Consider the following 16,624-nt stretch of genomic DNA (forward strand, 5'->3'; position numbering starts at 1 on the left):
TTGGAATGACTGGTTATTTATCGTGCGCCTTGCCAATTTGCTGTTGCGCCAAAAAAAGCATTACACTTGTAATTTAGCCCTTATTAAGCAGCGAGCAGCTAATGTTTGTGGTCATTGAAACTGTCTGCATTCAGTTCTAATGAACCTTCATTCAGCTGGCACATTAATTATTAAATTAGTAGTAAAAAAATGTCACTCCTCCCCCTGCTCCAGCACCACCAAGGACAATAAAGGAGTTCCTGTCAATCATCATTGACAAATCAGTTTATGAAAAAATTAAGTTTGCAACAGAAAAAGCAGACTGCTGCTTCTTAACTTGCAGGTGCATGGTCACATGAGCAAGCCTGCACTGCTAAGGCTCTATAGCTGCTCTCTTATCTTAAAGGGACATTAAACCACCAACTACAACTAACATATCATGGTTGCTACTCACAATGCTATTAGTTTTCCTTCTGTGCCCGCAGCTCTCTTTCTTTAAAGGGATATGAAACCCAAATATGTTCTTTTGGGATTCAAACAGAGCATACATTTAAAATATATATATATTATTTCTTCTATTATCAAATTTAGTTTGTTCTCATGTTATTCTTTGTTGAAGAGATACCTAGGTAAGTGTCTGAAGCACTATGTGGCTGTGGCAGGAAATAGCGTTGTCATCTAGTGCTCTGGCAACTGGATATCATTCTAGCAAAACTGCTGCCATATAGTGTTCCACACTCCTGAATTTACATCCCTGATTTTCAATAAAAAATTCCAAGAAAACTAAATAAATTTGATAACAGAAGTAAATTACAAAGCTGTTTCAACTGCGTGCTCTATCAGAATCATGACAGAAAAGTTTTGGGTTTTATGTCCCTTTAAATCTCTTACTAGCTCTCTAATTGTAACCCCTTACAAGTGCTTGTTAGTGGGGCACTTCACAGTGGACGCCACCATCTGAAATGTATTTTCAAGTCCTTCTAGACTAGTAACTTTTGTTCCATGACTGGTAGATTACAGTGATATTTTACCACCACTAGTTATAACTATTTCAATAGATGTTCTCAAACATCACTTTTCATTTTCTCATGGATACATTGTGCAAGTGTGTAAGACTAAAAGGGACAGTCAACACCAGAATTTTTGCTGTTTTAAAAGATAGATAATCCCTTAATTACTCTTTCCCCATGTTTGCATAATCAACACAGTTGTAATAATACACTTTTTACCTCTGTAATTACCTTGTATCTAATTCTCTGCAGACTGCCCCCTTATTTCAGTTCTTTTGACAGACTTGCATTTTAGCCAATCAGTGCTCACTCCTCGGTAAATTCACGTGCATGAGCTCAATGTTATCTATATGAAACACATGAACTAACGCCCTCTAGTGGTCAAAATGCATTCAGATTAGAGGTGGCCTTCAAGGTCTAAGAAATTAGCATATAAACCTCCTAGGTTTAGCTTTCAACTAAGAATACCAAGAGAACAAAGCAAAATTGGTGATTTAAGTAAATTGGAAAGTTGTTTAAAATTACATGCCCTATTGAATCAATAGTTTTTTGGGACTTGACTTTTCCTTTAATAATAACAGTGATGTTTCAAGAACTATTTGGGGGAGCTAACAAAGATGGTGAAATGTTGAAAGCAATCATAATATATGGAGCCCTTTGCAGCTAAATGGGGGTGCTACACATATTTTTGAAGGTGAATAGTACCCCCAGTATCCTCATAGAACTATCATTGAATAATACACACAACCCTTGTAACATTAATTCATCGGGGCCTTGCAAATATAATTCAGAACTTCCATGTCAATAAACCATTAACAACTTTATTCACCTTTGTTTAGATTATAATACCATAATGAGAACAAAAATTATTTTGTGAATACTGTATCATGTTAAATAAACCTTACTAAAGCATGTTTTACTTTTTTTTTTTTTAAAAAAAACCCACATATATTTAATAGCTAAGAGAAGGAAAAAAAATAGGCAATTATCATTTTAGTATAAAGTTAAACTGCTGTTTCTTAACTTGTGGTTGTAGGCTTGCATATGTGTGCTTGCACTTGCAGTTTACATGGAGTCCTGCGTAAATTTAACAGTAAACAATTTAAAACAATTTAATGAATGTGTACAAATATTTCAGCTCTTCTAATATGTCTATCTATCTTTCTATCTATCAAAATTTATCTATCTATCTATATCTATTTATCCTTCCATGGTACCTAAAATTCTTTAGTTCACAGGCAAAAAATTTAAAACATTTGCAGAAATATAATATTGATTTGAATGATAGTCATGCATTATCAGTTTGATAATCTTGAACCTGTATTTCTTGAGAAGTATCAGACAGGGGTTTTACTTTGTAAACTTTTTCTATAGCGGGCAATTAAAAAAAAAAGTTATGTAAATTTTCAATATTAGTAACTATATGCTACTTATTTTAAAAAATCAAATAATATTGTAATACGGTAATGGTTCTGGTATTAATATATAACTTTACACCTATTTTGTTTTCATATGCATTTATTTTTCTTATTAGCATGAATAAAGGTAGAATCATTGACGATTTTATGGAGGTGTATAACAACCTAAATCTTTCAGGTTGTATCCCCATTGTGTTAAGGAAGAGGAACAAAATAGCCCATTCCCATCACTTTCTCTTCCTGATTAGCCATGTAGTTGAATTGCCTAGCCATTCCCCTAACCTCATATTAATGCCCCTACACATACCAACTCCTCTTAATGAAAATACACAACTCCATCCCACCTACACTTACTCTGGCTACATGCTACCTAATGGGAAAAAAGCTGTAACCACCACTGGTTAGGATTATTTTATGTTTCTAAGAGAACAAGACACTCTTAAAAGCATTTTATCCATATAATCTTACTAATCCCCCCTTTATAACAAACAACATCACACACCACTAAAACAACCTTCAAGAGAGTTCATTGTACTGTAACTGGAGATATGATATTTCCTGCACCCAGCCTCTACACCTTCTGTTTTAATCATCCTTAAAGGGACACTAAACCCAATTTTTTTTCTTTCATGATTCGGATAGAGCATGCACTTTTAAGCAGCTTTCTAATTTACTTCTATTATAATTTTTTCTTCGTTCTCTTTCTATCTGTATTTGAAAAAGCAGGAATAAAAGTTAGGAACAGGCCCATTTTAGGTTGAGAACCTGGGTTTCGCTTGCTGATTGGATGGCTAAATGCAGGCACCAATCAGCAAGCCCTATCCAGGGTACTGAACAAAAAATAGGCCGGCTCCAAAGCTTTCATTCCTGCCTTTTCAAATAAAGATAGCAAGAGAATTAATAAAAAATGATAATAGGAATAAATTACAAAGTTGCTTAAAATTGCATGCTCTATCTGAATCATGAAAGAAAAAGTTTGGGTTCAGTGTCCCTTTAAATACCTACGCTGGAAGCTATATGCTTCTTACACTCATCCTGAATTCACTCGCTCGGGGTAATTGACAGGCCATTCACTTACGAAATTGGTCGTACGAGAGAATGAGTGGGCTTTACAAGGAGGCCATTGACTAACAGGCTACAAATAGTAAGATAGAAGGGCTGACATTAAAGGGGAAAATAAGAAGGGAAATGTTTTCCCCCGAAACATACATCTAGGGAGTGATAAGGATAGGATATATATATATATATATATATATATATATGCATATAGATAGATAGACAAACAGGCAGATAGACAGACAGACAGACAGACAGACAGACAGACAGATAGATAGATAGATAGATAGATAGATAGATAGATTTTCCAAGTAGAAATTTACATTAATCTTAATAACTAGAAGTACAATGCTAGTGTTTTATTCCCACAGGTCTTATTTTTTCTGCACCTCAAGCGACTACTGGCATATAAACTAGACGCATTTCCTTGATCATCAACCCAGTAATGATATGTATAGAACATGCTTAGCTATGATTACCTTTGGAGGAAGCCTTGGGAACACTAGAGACCTTGTGATTGACAGAAACTTTAATTATGGTCTATACATTTCTTTTTTTCAGCCACGATGTTAAGTGTTCATGATGACTTACTCAGAATGAGATTTCGTAAAACGTTGGATCATTTGCATATCTTTATGAAAACAAGACTAGCAGGCTATGGTACAAAGGATTTATTGGCGCCCATCTTGCACACTTTGTATCATGAATATTTACACAAATTTATTAAGTAAATATAACAGTCTCAAATATTTTAGCATTTAAAAAAAGCTAAATGCATCATTATAAACAAATGTAAATGGAAAATTAACCGTGCATCTTAGCTTGTATAATTATTTTGTTATTGGATTTTTTTTAAATGAATTGGCCACATTAATATCCCTAATTATATACTGAATATCATGTGAAACGTTTTTAGATCTTATTCATCATATGTTAGATATGCGGTGTTCCTTTTTACTATGGATAGTTTTAAGGTGTTTTAATTTTGTATTTCATTTCTGATAAATGATAAATGTTTTAAGATACAATTATGTGTGATTAATTATAAATTATTTTATTGTTTCTTGTGTCTGCCTTCGGGAAATCTTTTTTTTTTTTTTTTCTTTTTAAACATCATACATAATAAGGTGTATTTCTAGCTACAAAATCAATGATTGATCATCCTAAAAAAAACAAAAAACTTTAGTTGTTTTGTACCAACTTTCAAGCAAGCACATTTAGGTTCTACTTTGAACATTATTTCCCAAAATATAACATAACTGTCAAACGGTGTGGCTTAATAACTCATATGCACAAATAAATACACATAATTACATTTTACATAAACATGTAAGAATACAAATATTTTTTTTATATATATAATGAATGAATATTTATATAAATGGTACATTGTCCTCTTTCTCTCTGTCTCTCATTCCATTTTTTTCTTACTGGATCAAATAAGTGCATAAATGTCAAGTAAAACTCAAGCTACAGATGTTTGGAACTCCCAAAATGTAACGTTTCTTGATATACAAACACAGTCAGAAAATAATATGGTTATGTCAAAGCAAAAAACAGAGGGAGGACATACAGAAAATCAGACATTCATTGCCTCAGAGAAACTACACCTAGCCAAAAGCTAATGTCAGAGGACAGAGAGAAACTAGTATATGATATTAGTAATGAAGGCCAAATGTGACTACAATGGGTGCATACATTCACTCATTTTCACCCCAAAAACCTTCCTGTTTAAATAGATCATAATATTTTTTTATTTTTTTTATTTTGGATTTTTATTTTATTTAAGATAAAACGTCCTGTTTTATAAGACGTTGAGGGTGATATTTCTCCACTAAATCACTGATTTATGTTCTCACTTCCTCCATGGTGTGAAGAAGAAGATCAGACGAAAAGTGTCTACAGGTTAACTGAACATGTAATGCTGCTCAAGATACTAAAAGGATAAAATAGTGGTGTTCCATGGACACATACTACTTTTCTTCTGTGTTGTGTGTATTTTAGGCCTCATAACCGAATACATATGGAACCTTGGGAGCTTTTTATTAATTTCAGTCCTCATCCTTTAATACTACAAAGGAAAGTGTACTTGTTGTGGCATAAGAGTAATTTTTAAAGCACAGTAGCTTGATTATCAAGGTGTTAAGAAGCTTTCTTGGTGGCAATTGCATGTATAATATGTACATTTTTTTATTATTATTATTATTATTATTATTATTAATAGAATAGGCATGCAAAGTATTTTTTCTAATTTTTATCCAACAACATACAATTTTGGACTTTCAACTGCTGCAAAGTCCTGAATTAATAAGCTATTTTTTAGCGTTAAACTGTGTTGAAATTATAGGGATCAGTGTGAGTGTTAATTGCTTAGTATCTTTTCTTATTTTTTGTTTTCTTTAATAAACAGGAAGCAAAACAATATCAAGGACCTTTTTTTTTAGGTTTTAAGCACATTTTGAAATACAATGAGCTTATAGGAAGCTGCAAAATCAAACACAGACATGTGTATACAATGCTTCTTTACATACTATTAAGTGGGTACAGGTTAGTAATGCTCCTTTACAGACTAGGATTTTTTCTAGTATAAGACAGTGGATGCTATACTATGCTCATGAATGTCAAATTGCTATAATAATTAATGTCTGTCTCAGTTTGTCATCAACATTTACTATGATGTAGGGTTTACTGATTATACATAAACATGCTTCCTTTATCTGGAAATACAACATACATATGTCCATTTAAATTAAATGCTCTAGAGAGCAAACAGTGAACTATGGGTTGTTCCAAGGATGCATAGTCTATAGAGGAGATGCTGAACTCTGTAATGAGCAGATTTTATTGAAATAAGCAGCCATTGTCAATCCTAGTGGGTGCTAGAGTGTTATGTAACCCCATTCAAAACTGTAGCATCTCAAACCTCTAAGTAACCTGCTGTCCTGAATTTTCACAGCGTACTTTACACAGAGCAATTAATGAGTTAAAGGAAGAAGGAAGGTGATTTAAAAAAATAAAGCTAATAATAGATGATGCCCTTCATCGTCACCCTTGATATTTTGTTTTGTGTTCAGTTTTTTTATACCTCTTAATTGTATTGCCTAGGACCACTCTGTAATCAGCCTCACTCATAATATTTAAGCTGATTAATAGCCTTGCTATAAGTATGAACATTTCTAAGAAATAGTTAGCTTTTATAATATATTGTTTATTTATAATGTCCAAGGGAAAATGTACTAAGTATTTGTATATATTTGTATATATGTGTTTATTTATTTATTTTCATGTATGCTCATTTATGTCAGTGGTAATTTAATCAGCATTAAGAATGGGCCCTTGACAACGCCCCTGGTTCAGAACTTCAAACAGTGCCATCAGGGTAATGCGTCCTCATTGAAATAGAATGTTATTGTAAGAGTAGGGAACAGAAATGGTAATTTGGACATGGAAGTGGTTTTTGCCAGAAAATAATTATATTGGATACTTAAGCTTAGAACAAGGGAGCCACAAGGATTTAATTCTTAGTATGATGTGATAAATTGTTGGCAATAAGATGTTATTAATACCACCTTAGGGATTATTTCTTCCTTCCTTCCTTCCTTTATTTATTTTTGTACCCATTTGTACAACAATAGGGTCTTTGATACAAGAATCATCAAATATTGATTTGGGCATATTGTATGAGAATGAGGATGTAAACAAAGTATAAAAAAATTGGACCAATCTTGAGAGAATTCATGAAGGGTTTATTTGTTCAGTTTCCACATCACTTTATAATAATTTGATAGAAAATGTAATAATTTAAATATTTTAGATATATAAAAATGCAATAACAATTTTTTGCCGAGTGATATCCCCTCATCAATTCTCAGCTAGCCTTAAGAATTTCAATGTAAAAGAAATGTCCTCACTGAATACCTGAAAAAATGCAATTGGTTATCATGGATTGTTTTTAACCAATGATTTTAAACCTTAGGGTATTTAAGTTCACCTGTTGTTAAGGTCACTCACAGTTTAGAGTACGGTGAAAACCGAAACATGTCAGCCGAGTGACCCCCACCAATTTGCATTGGGATTTAAAAGTTTTTATGCTGTTGGATTAAATAAAAGAGTTTTAAGACTCCTAGTCATTTTTGCAGCGGTAATTTAATATTTCATGAAATGATGCTCACATCTTGATAACCTTTAGTGTAATATTCTTGTGTCTGTAGTGCAAGATCAAAATTTTAATGGACTTGTACAAAAAAAATACTCATACAAAAACAGATTATAAGATTAATATTGCAAGATTAATATTTTAATGGACTTTACATAAAAAATACTCATACAAAAACACATTTTCTCATTGAGACTATGGGGTAGATTTAACAAGAGCTGAATGGCCCTTGTTCCCCTTGTTTCCGCACAAGCCTTCCGACTCACCAGAAACAGCAGTTATGAAGCAGTGGTCTAAAGACCGCTGCTCCATAACTTGTCCAATGCCTCTGAGGCTGTGGTCTATACGATCGGGCTGATTGACACCCCCTGCTAGCGCCCGATTGACCATGAATCTGCAGGGGGTGGCATTGCAAAAGAAGTTCTAGTGAACTGCTTGTGCAATGATAAATGCCAACAGCATATGCTTTCAGCATTCAGGGATGTCTGTCGGACATGATACGCTACAGCGTATCATGTCAAACAGACATTGGTAAATCTACCCCCATAACTGTAATATAGAATATAGTTTTTCAAAACAAATACATTTTTAACTTGAGGCCATTTTATCACCATTGGCTATTATGAATTTTGGAGGGAAAAAACAACATTTTTCATTTTCCACAAATCAGCAATTGAAGATCTATCAATTTACCACAATATTTATTTTGAGTAGAGTTTCTCTAAAAAAACTTATTTTATTAGGCTCATAATAGAATGATACTTCTTGTAAACGAGATAATGAACACTTTATGGTGTGATTTCAATGAATATTGAATAAACCGGAAACAGAGACAAATGTAAATGAGATCAATGAATCTGAAATGAGAAATAAAAGAATAACTTTTAGGATATGCTGAGAAATATTGCACATAGATTGAGTTATATTACTAAATCACTATTAAATAAGAGAGTCATGTCAAACTTATATATTTCAAAGAGCAGTGTTAGTCCAATGGCCCAGCTGTGTGACACCCTCTGCTAATTGGGTGACTGCTGTTTAACTATGTATTTAACTATTACACAGGACATTAATATCAAGTTGAAAGGCAGTAGGTGTCTTTACAGAACAGCTGATTGATTCATAGAAAGACTTTTCATAGAGGTGGTAAAGACAACAATGTGTCTGGGATAAGCATATGTCAATCCTACAAACGAATTAACCTTATACATTATAGGAACTATGGGCAGATTGTTGGACCTTGTTCTTATCTCCCGTCCAAATCTAAGTTTCTGTAAACCTCATCCATATGGAGAATAACATATGAGAAAAATGATATGAGGCAGATTTTGACAAATATATAGTAATTTTGTGCAATTTATATACAGACAAAACATAAACTGGCACAAAACAATATGTGTGTGCATACAAGGTATAAATCCTATTATATAAAAGGCCAAGTGTGTTTGTCCGAAGCTGTCATGCGCAGTAGAGACAGCACGAGGAAAAACACACCTGGCCTTACCTTACGAAAGTGAGCGTGGCCGGACGGGAGCATGGGCATGGACGGGCGGGGTTGGGGGCGTGGCCGGGTACGGTCAGCGCGAGAGAGGAGAGAGAAATAGAAAGAGAGGGGGAGAGACAAAAAGAGATAGCTAAGAGCTATAGAGAGGGGGAAGAGCAAAAGAGAGGGGGGAGAGAGAGCAAAATAGAGGGGAAAGAGCAATAGAGAGGGGGAGAGAGAGAGCACAAAAGAGAGAGGGGGAGAGAGAGCGCAAAAGAGAGGGGGGAGAGAGCGCAAAAGAGAGGGGGAGAGAGAGCGCAAAAGAGAGGGGAAGAGAGCGCGCAAAAGAGGGGGAGAGAGAAAGTGCAAAAGAGGGGGGGGGGGAGAGAGCGCAAAAGGGAGAGAGGGAGCAAAAGAGAGGGGGGAGAGAGAGAGTGTAAAAGAGAGGGGGGAGAGAACACAAAAGAAAGGGGGAAAGAGGGAGCAAAAGAGAGGGGGGAGAGAGAGCACAAAGAGAGGGGGGAGAAAGAGTGCAAAAGAGAGCGGGAGAGACAGAGCAAAAGAGAGGAGGGGAGAGAGAGAGCGCAAAAGAGAGGGGGAGAGAGAGCGCAAAAGAGAGGGGGAGAGAGAAAGTGCAAAAGAGAGGGGGAGAGAGCACAAAAGAGGGGGGGAGAGAGAGAGAGAGAGAGAGAGAACAAAAGAGAGAGAGAATGCAAAAGAGAGGGGGGAGAGAGAGAGCATAAAAGAGAGGGGGAGAGAGGTAGCAAAAGAGAGGGGGGAGAGAGAGTGCAAAATCGAGGAGGGGGAGAGAGAGCTCAAAAGAGAGGGGGAGAGAGAGCGCAAAAGAGAGGGGGAGAAAGAGAGCGCAGAAGAGAGGGGGAGAGAGAGAGTGCAAAAGAGAGGGGGAGAGAGCACAAAAGAGAGGGGGAGAGAGAGCGCACAAAAGAGGGGGTGTGAGAGAGCACAAAAGAGAGGGGGGGAGAGAGAGTGTAAAAGAGAGGGGGAAAGAGAGCGCAAAAAAGAGGGGGAGAGAGGGCAAAAGAGAGGGGGAGAGAAAGAAAAAGAGAGGGGGGAGAGAAAGCAAAAGAGAGGGGGGAGGGAGAAAAAGAGAGGGGGGAGAGAGAGCAAAAGAGAGGTGGAGCGAGAGAGAGCGCAAAAGAGAGGGGGAGAGAGCGCAAAAGAGAGGGGGAAAGAGCACAAAAGAGAGGGGCAGGGAGAGAGAACAAGGGGTGAGACCGCTGTACTGCAAAAAATGGCCCATGTGAACGGGTTTTAGGACTAGTATATATATATATATATATATATATATATATATATATATATATATATATATATATTAAGAAACAAATAGCAACGTTTCAAACTTGCCTTGTCCTAAAGTTCGTAGGGTGAGGGTGTCCATCATACAAAGATAAATAATCATACTCCTCTTCTAGGGCAAATGATTGAAAGGCAATCTGGATTCTATTTTGTTCTTCTGCTATTATTACCCATGTACAGTTTGCACCATTTGGATACCCATATGGGAAGCCTGGACTTTCTATTGTTCCATTCAATCCTTTGAGCATTCCACCACAAGTATATATGAAACCTGAAAAGTAACAAAAAGAGAATAAATTACTTTCTGAAAAACTGAGAACCTTATAAATCAGAAATTATTAGTAACATGCATATCTACATTAGCTTACAGTGCAGAAGTTTGTGATCAAAATAACTCAAAATCAGGATTCCCATTATTAACATTTTTACCTTAATTGATGCGTGTTAAACTTTATTTGCTATAATAATTTAATTTGTGAAAAAGTTTTTATTTGTCCAGAACAAAATACTGTTTTTTTGCAATAAAGTTTAAACACTATACAACAATATGAAAAAAGTATGTTGTTATTAAATTCAGTGGGGTTTTTTTATTGATAGGAACATTAATGGAATAAACAAATAAAATTGTCTTAAATATGTATTAATTGCCCAACATTTCTAAAGATATAAAAATACAACTTTAAATGTGATTTACTATTAAAATGTAGGTGAAAAATCTTAATTTAACTGTATTTCTTTAGTCTAGTCATTTAATAATTGTTTTGAAGAATGTCTTTCAATGAAAAATAGTAAAGAATGTGTTGATAATAATAAACGCCTAGATTTAGAGTTCTGCGTTAGCCGTCAAAAGCAGCGTTAAGGGGTCCTAACGCTGCTTTTGGCCGCCGCTGGTATTTAGAGTCAGGCAGGAAAGGGTCTACCGCTCACTTTCAAGCCGCGACTTTTCCATACCGCAGATCCCCTTACGCCAATTGCGTATCCTATCTTTTCAATGGGATCTTCCTAACGCTGGTATTTAGAGTCTTGGCTGAAGTGAGCGGTTTATAAAGCTCTTAACTACAGTGCTTTAAAGTACACTAACACCCATAAACTACCTATGTACCCTTAAATCGAGGCCCCCCCACATCGCCGCCACTATAATAATTTTTTTAACCCCTAATCTGCCGACCACACACCACCGCAACCTACATTATCCCTATGAACCCCTAATCTGCTGCCCCCAACATCGCCGACCCCTATATTATATTTATTAACCCCTAATCTGCCCCCCAACATCTCCGCTATCTTACCTACACTTATTAACCCCTAATCTGCCGACCGGACCTCGCCGCTACTCTAATAAAGTTATTAACCCCTAAACCGCCGCACTCCCACCTCGCAAACCCTATAATAAATAGTATTAACCCCTAATCTGCCACCCCCAATGTCCCCGCCACCTAACTTCAAGAATTAACCCCTAATCTGCCGACCGGACCTCGCCGCTACTCTAATAAAAGTATTAACCCCTAAAGCTAAGTCTAACCCTAACACCCCCCCTAAGTTAAATATAATTATAATCTAACGAAATAAATTAAATCTTATTAACTAAAGTATTCCTGTTTAAAACTAAATACTTACCTGTAAAATAAACCCTAATATAGCTACAATATAACAAATAATTATATTGTAGCTATTTTAGGCTTTATATTTATTTTACTGGCAACTTTGTATTTATTTTAACTAGGTGCAATAGCTATTAAATAGTTATTTACTATTTAATACAGGGAGTGCAGAATTATTAGGCAAATGAGTATTTTGACCACATCATCCTCTTTATGCATGTTGTCTTACTCCAAGCTGTATAGGCTCGAAAGCCTACTACCAATTAAGCATATTAGGTGATGTGCATCTCTGTAATGAGAAGGGGTGTGGTCTAATGACATCAACACCCTATATCAGGTGTGCATAATTATTAGGCAACTTCCTTTTCTTTGGCAAAATGGGTCAAAAGAAGGACTTGACATGCTCAGAAAAGACAAAAATAGTGAGATATCTTGCAGAGGGATGCAGCACTCTTAAAATTGCAAAGCTTCTGAAGCGTGATCATCAAACAATCAAGCGTTTCATTCAAAATAGTCAACAGGGTCGCAAGAAGCGTGTGGAAAAACCAAGGTGCAAAATAACTGTCCATGAACTGAGAAAAGTCAAGCGTGCAGCTGCCAAGATGCCACTTGCCACCAGTTTGGCCATATTTCAGAGATGCAACATCACTGGAGTGCCCAAAAGCACAAGGTGTGCAATACTCAGAGATATGGCCAAGGTAAGAAAGGCCGAAAGACGACCACCACTGAACAAGACACACAAGCTGAAACGTCAAGACTGGGCCAAGAAATATCTCAAGACTAATTTTTCTAAGGTTTTATGGACTGATGAAATGAGAGTGAGTCTTGATGGGCCAGATGGAAGGGCCCGTGGCTGGATTGGTAAAGGGCAGAGAGCTCCAGTCCGACTCAGACGCCAGCAAAGTGGAGGTGGAGTACTGGTTTGGGCTGGTATCATCAAAGATGAGCTTGTGGGGCCTTTTCGGGTTGAGGATGGAGTCAAGCTCAACTCCCAGTCCTACTGCCAGTTTCAGGAAGACACCTTCTTCAAGCAGTGGTACAGGAAGAAGTCTGCATCCTTCAAGAAAAACATGATTTTCATGCAGGACAATGCTCCATCACACGCGTCCAAGTACTCTACAGCGTGGCTGGCAAGAAAGGGTATAAAAGAAGAAAATCTAATGACATGGCCTCCTTGTTCACCTGATCTGAACCCCATTGAGAACCCGTGGTCCATCATCAAATGTGAGATTTACAAGGAGGGAAAACAGTACACCTCTCTGAACAGTGTCTGGGAGGCTGTGGTTGCTGCTGCACGCAATGTTGATGGTGAACAGATCAAAACACTGACAGAATCCATGGATGGCAGGCTTTTGAGTGTCCTTGCAAAGAAAGGAGGCTATATTGGTCACTGATTTGTTTTTGTTTTGTTTTTAAATGTCAGAAATGTATATTTGTGAATGTTGAGATGTTATATTGGTTTCACTGGTAAAAATAAATAATTGAAATGGGTATATATTTGTTTTTTGTTAAGTTGCCTAATAATTATGCACAGTAATAGTCACCTGCACACACAGATATCCCCCTAAAATAGCTATAACTAAAAACAAACTAAAAACTACTTCCAAAACTATTCAGCTTTAATATTAATGATTTTTTTGGGTTCATTGAGAACATGGTTGTTGTTCAATAATAAAATGAATCCTCAAAAATACAACTTGCCTAATAATTCTGCACTCCCTGTAGCTACCTAGTTAAAATAATTACAAAATTACCTGTAAAATAAATCCTAACCTAAGTTACAATTAAACCTAACACTACACTATCAATAAATTAATTAAATAAATTACCTACAATTACATACAATTAAATAAACTAAACTACAAAAACAAACAAACACTAAATTACAAAAAATAAAAAAAGATTACAAGAATATTAGGCGAATTACACCTACACTAAGCCCCCTAATAAAATAAAAAAGCCCCCCAAAATAATAAAGGTCCCTACCCTATTCTAAATTAAAAAGTAACCAGCTCTTTTACCAGCCCTTAAAAGGGATTTTTGCGGGGCACGCCCCAAAGTAATCAGCTCTTTTGCCTGTAAAAAAAAATACAACCCCCCCTACATTAAAACCCACCACTCACATACCCCTACTCTAACTCAAACCCCCCTTAAATAAACCTAACACTACCCCCTGAAGATCTCCCTACCTTGAGTCGTCATCACCCAGCCGGGCTGTAGTCTTCATCCGATGGGGCAGAAGAGGACATCCAGACTGGCAGAAGTCTTCATCCTATCCGGGCAGAAGAGGACATCCGGACCGGCAGACATCTTCATCCAAGCGGCATCTTCAATCTTCATCCATCCGACGAGGAGCGGCTCCATCTTCAAGACCTCCAGTGTGGAACATCCTTCTTCCCCGACGACTACCCGACAAATGAAGGTTCCTTTAAGTGACGTCATTCAAGATGGCGACCCTCGAATTCCGATTGGCTGATAGGATTCTATCAGCCAATCGAAATTAAGGTAGGAAAAATCTGATTGGCTGATTGAATCAGTCAATCAGATTCAAGTTTAATCAGATTGGCTGATCCAATCATCCAATCAGATTGAGATTGCATTCTATTGGCTGTTCCGATCAGCCAATAGAATGCGAGCTCAATCTGATTGGCTGATTCAATCAGCCAATCAGATTTTTCCTACCTTAATTCCGATTAGAATCCTATCAGCCAATCTTGGATTACGTCACTTAAAGGAATCTTCATCGGGTAGTCGTCGGGGAAGAAGGATGTTCCGCGCAGGAGGTCTTGAAGATGGAGCCGCTCCTCGTCGGATGGATGAAGATAGAAGATGTCGCTTGGATGAAGATGTCTGCCGGTCTGGATGTCCTATTCTGCCCCACTGGATGAAGACTACGGCCCGGCTGGGTGAAGACGACTCAAGGTAGGGAGATCTTCAGGGGGTAGTGTTAGTTTTATTTAAGGGGGGTTTGGGTTAGAGTAGGGGTATGTGAGTGGTGGGTTTTAATGTAGGGGGGTTGTATTTTTTTTTACAGGCAAAAGAGCTGATTACTTTGGGGCATGCCCCGCAAAAATCCATTTTAAGGTGTAATTAGCCTAATATTCTTGTATTTTTTTTTTATTTTTTGTAATTTAGTGGGGTTTTTTTTGTAATTTAGTGTCATGTACAGCATCCTCACTTTCAACCTTTCCCTTTAATAGGAGGTGTCTAACGTCACACCTGAATAAAAGTACCTCCCACAGTTCTATCAGTGCTTGATTATTTTGCAACTGCGGTCACTGAATGATCCAGCTTTATTCCTTTGTGGTTTTCTACATTGTGTATTCCTACACACATCAAGCCTTTCTACCAGTACTAATCCTTCTATCAAGATTATACCTTCAAGTCTGGAGTTATCAAGTCTTCGAGTTTCCCTGTAGACTCACTCTCTCCAGAGCTGACAGTTTGCCACTTCCGGGTCCAACTACACTGCAGCGGTGACGTCACACGCCGGAGCTGCACTCAAACTGATTCATTCTCCTAAATGGATACACACCGCTCTGAGCTGTATTTTCACTCTCCTAACAGTAAGACTTTTATACAAATTACTCCTCATATGTATGCATACTAATTGGTACCTTAGAGTTTTACCTTTTTTATTGGAACCACTAATCTTATTACTCTTTCCTTTTTTTACTTTTATATGTAACAGTGTTTCACTCTAGTTCATCTGTCAGAACTGCTGCCAATCTCCTGACTATAGAATCACTAGAGTTACCTATACACCTAATATTGAAGTAAGATTTGTTGCTAAATATATGATAATCACTTCATATGCTGCTAACCGTAGATTAGCAACAAATCTCCTACAAACCATCTATTTTAAATTAAAAAGTATAATCCTAAATTCACAACTTAATATTATATCTACAGTTGGATTCAAATATAATTATCTCTCTCTTACAGGAATTAGGAATTATCGTCTAAACCAAGCGAGCATTCTCACACATCCTGACATTTAGTTTAGTTTATTTAATTGTATGTAATTGTAAGTAATTTATTTAATTAATTTATTGATAGTGTAGTGTTAGGTTTAATTGTAACTTAGGGTAGGATTTATTTTACAGGTAATTTTGTAATTATTTTAACTAGGTAGCTATTAAATAGTAAATAACTATTTAATAGCTATTGTACCTAGTTAAAATAAATACAAAGTTTCCTGTAAAATAAATATAAATCCTAAAATAGCTACAATATAATTATTTGTTATACAGGGAGTGCAGAATTATTAGGCAAATGAGTATTTTTACCACATCATCCTCTTTATGCATGTTGTCTTACTCCAAGCTGTATAGGCTCGAAAGCCTACTACCAATTAAGCATATTAGGTGATGTGCATCTCTGTAATGAGAAGGGGTGTGGTCTAATGACATCAACACACTATATCAGGTGTGCATTATTATTAGGCAACTTCCTTTCCTTTGGCAAAATGGGTCAAAAGAAGGACTTGACAGGCTCAGAAAAGTCAAAAATAGTGAGATATCTTGCAGAGGGATGCAGCACTCTTAAAATTGCAAAGCTTCTGAAGCGTGATCATCGAACAATCAAGCGTTTCATTCAAA

General features: G+C 36.5%; 1 protein-coding gene across 1 annotated transcript in view; it reads right to left on the reverse strand.

Annotated features, from left to right (window-relative positions):
* CSMD3 (CUB and Sushi multiple domains 3) overlaps window positions 1-10,676 on the reverse strand; it is a 1,747,434-nt gene extending 1,736,758 nt beyond the window's left edge. Inside the window, 1 exon segment of the mRNA XM_053715303.1 lies at window positions 10,471-10,676. Coding sequence (XP_053571278.1) covers window positions 10,471-10,670 — 200 coding nt within the window. The 5' untranslated portion in view covers window positions 10,671-10,676.
* Window positions 10,677-16,624: the final 5,948 nt, after the last annotated feature.

Source organism: Bombina bombina, chromosome 5 (assembly GCF_027579735.1).
Source record: "Bombina bombina isolate aBomBom1 chromosome 5, aBomBom1.pri, whole genome shotgun sequence".
NCBI classification, from domain to species: domain Eukaryota; kingdom Metazoa; phylum Chordata; class Amphibia; order Anura; family Bombinatoridae; genus Bombina; species Bombina bombina.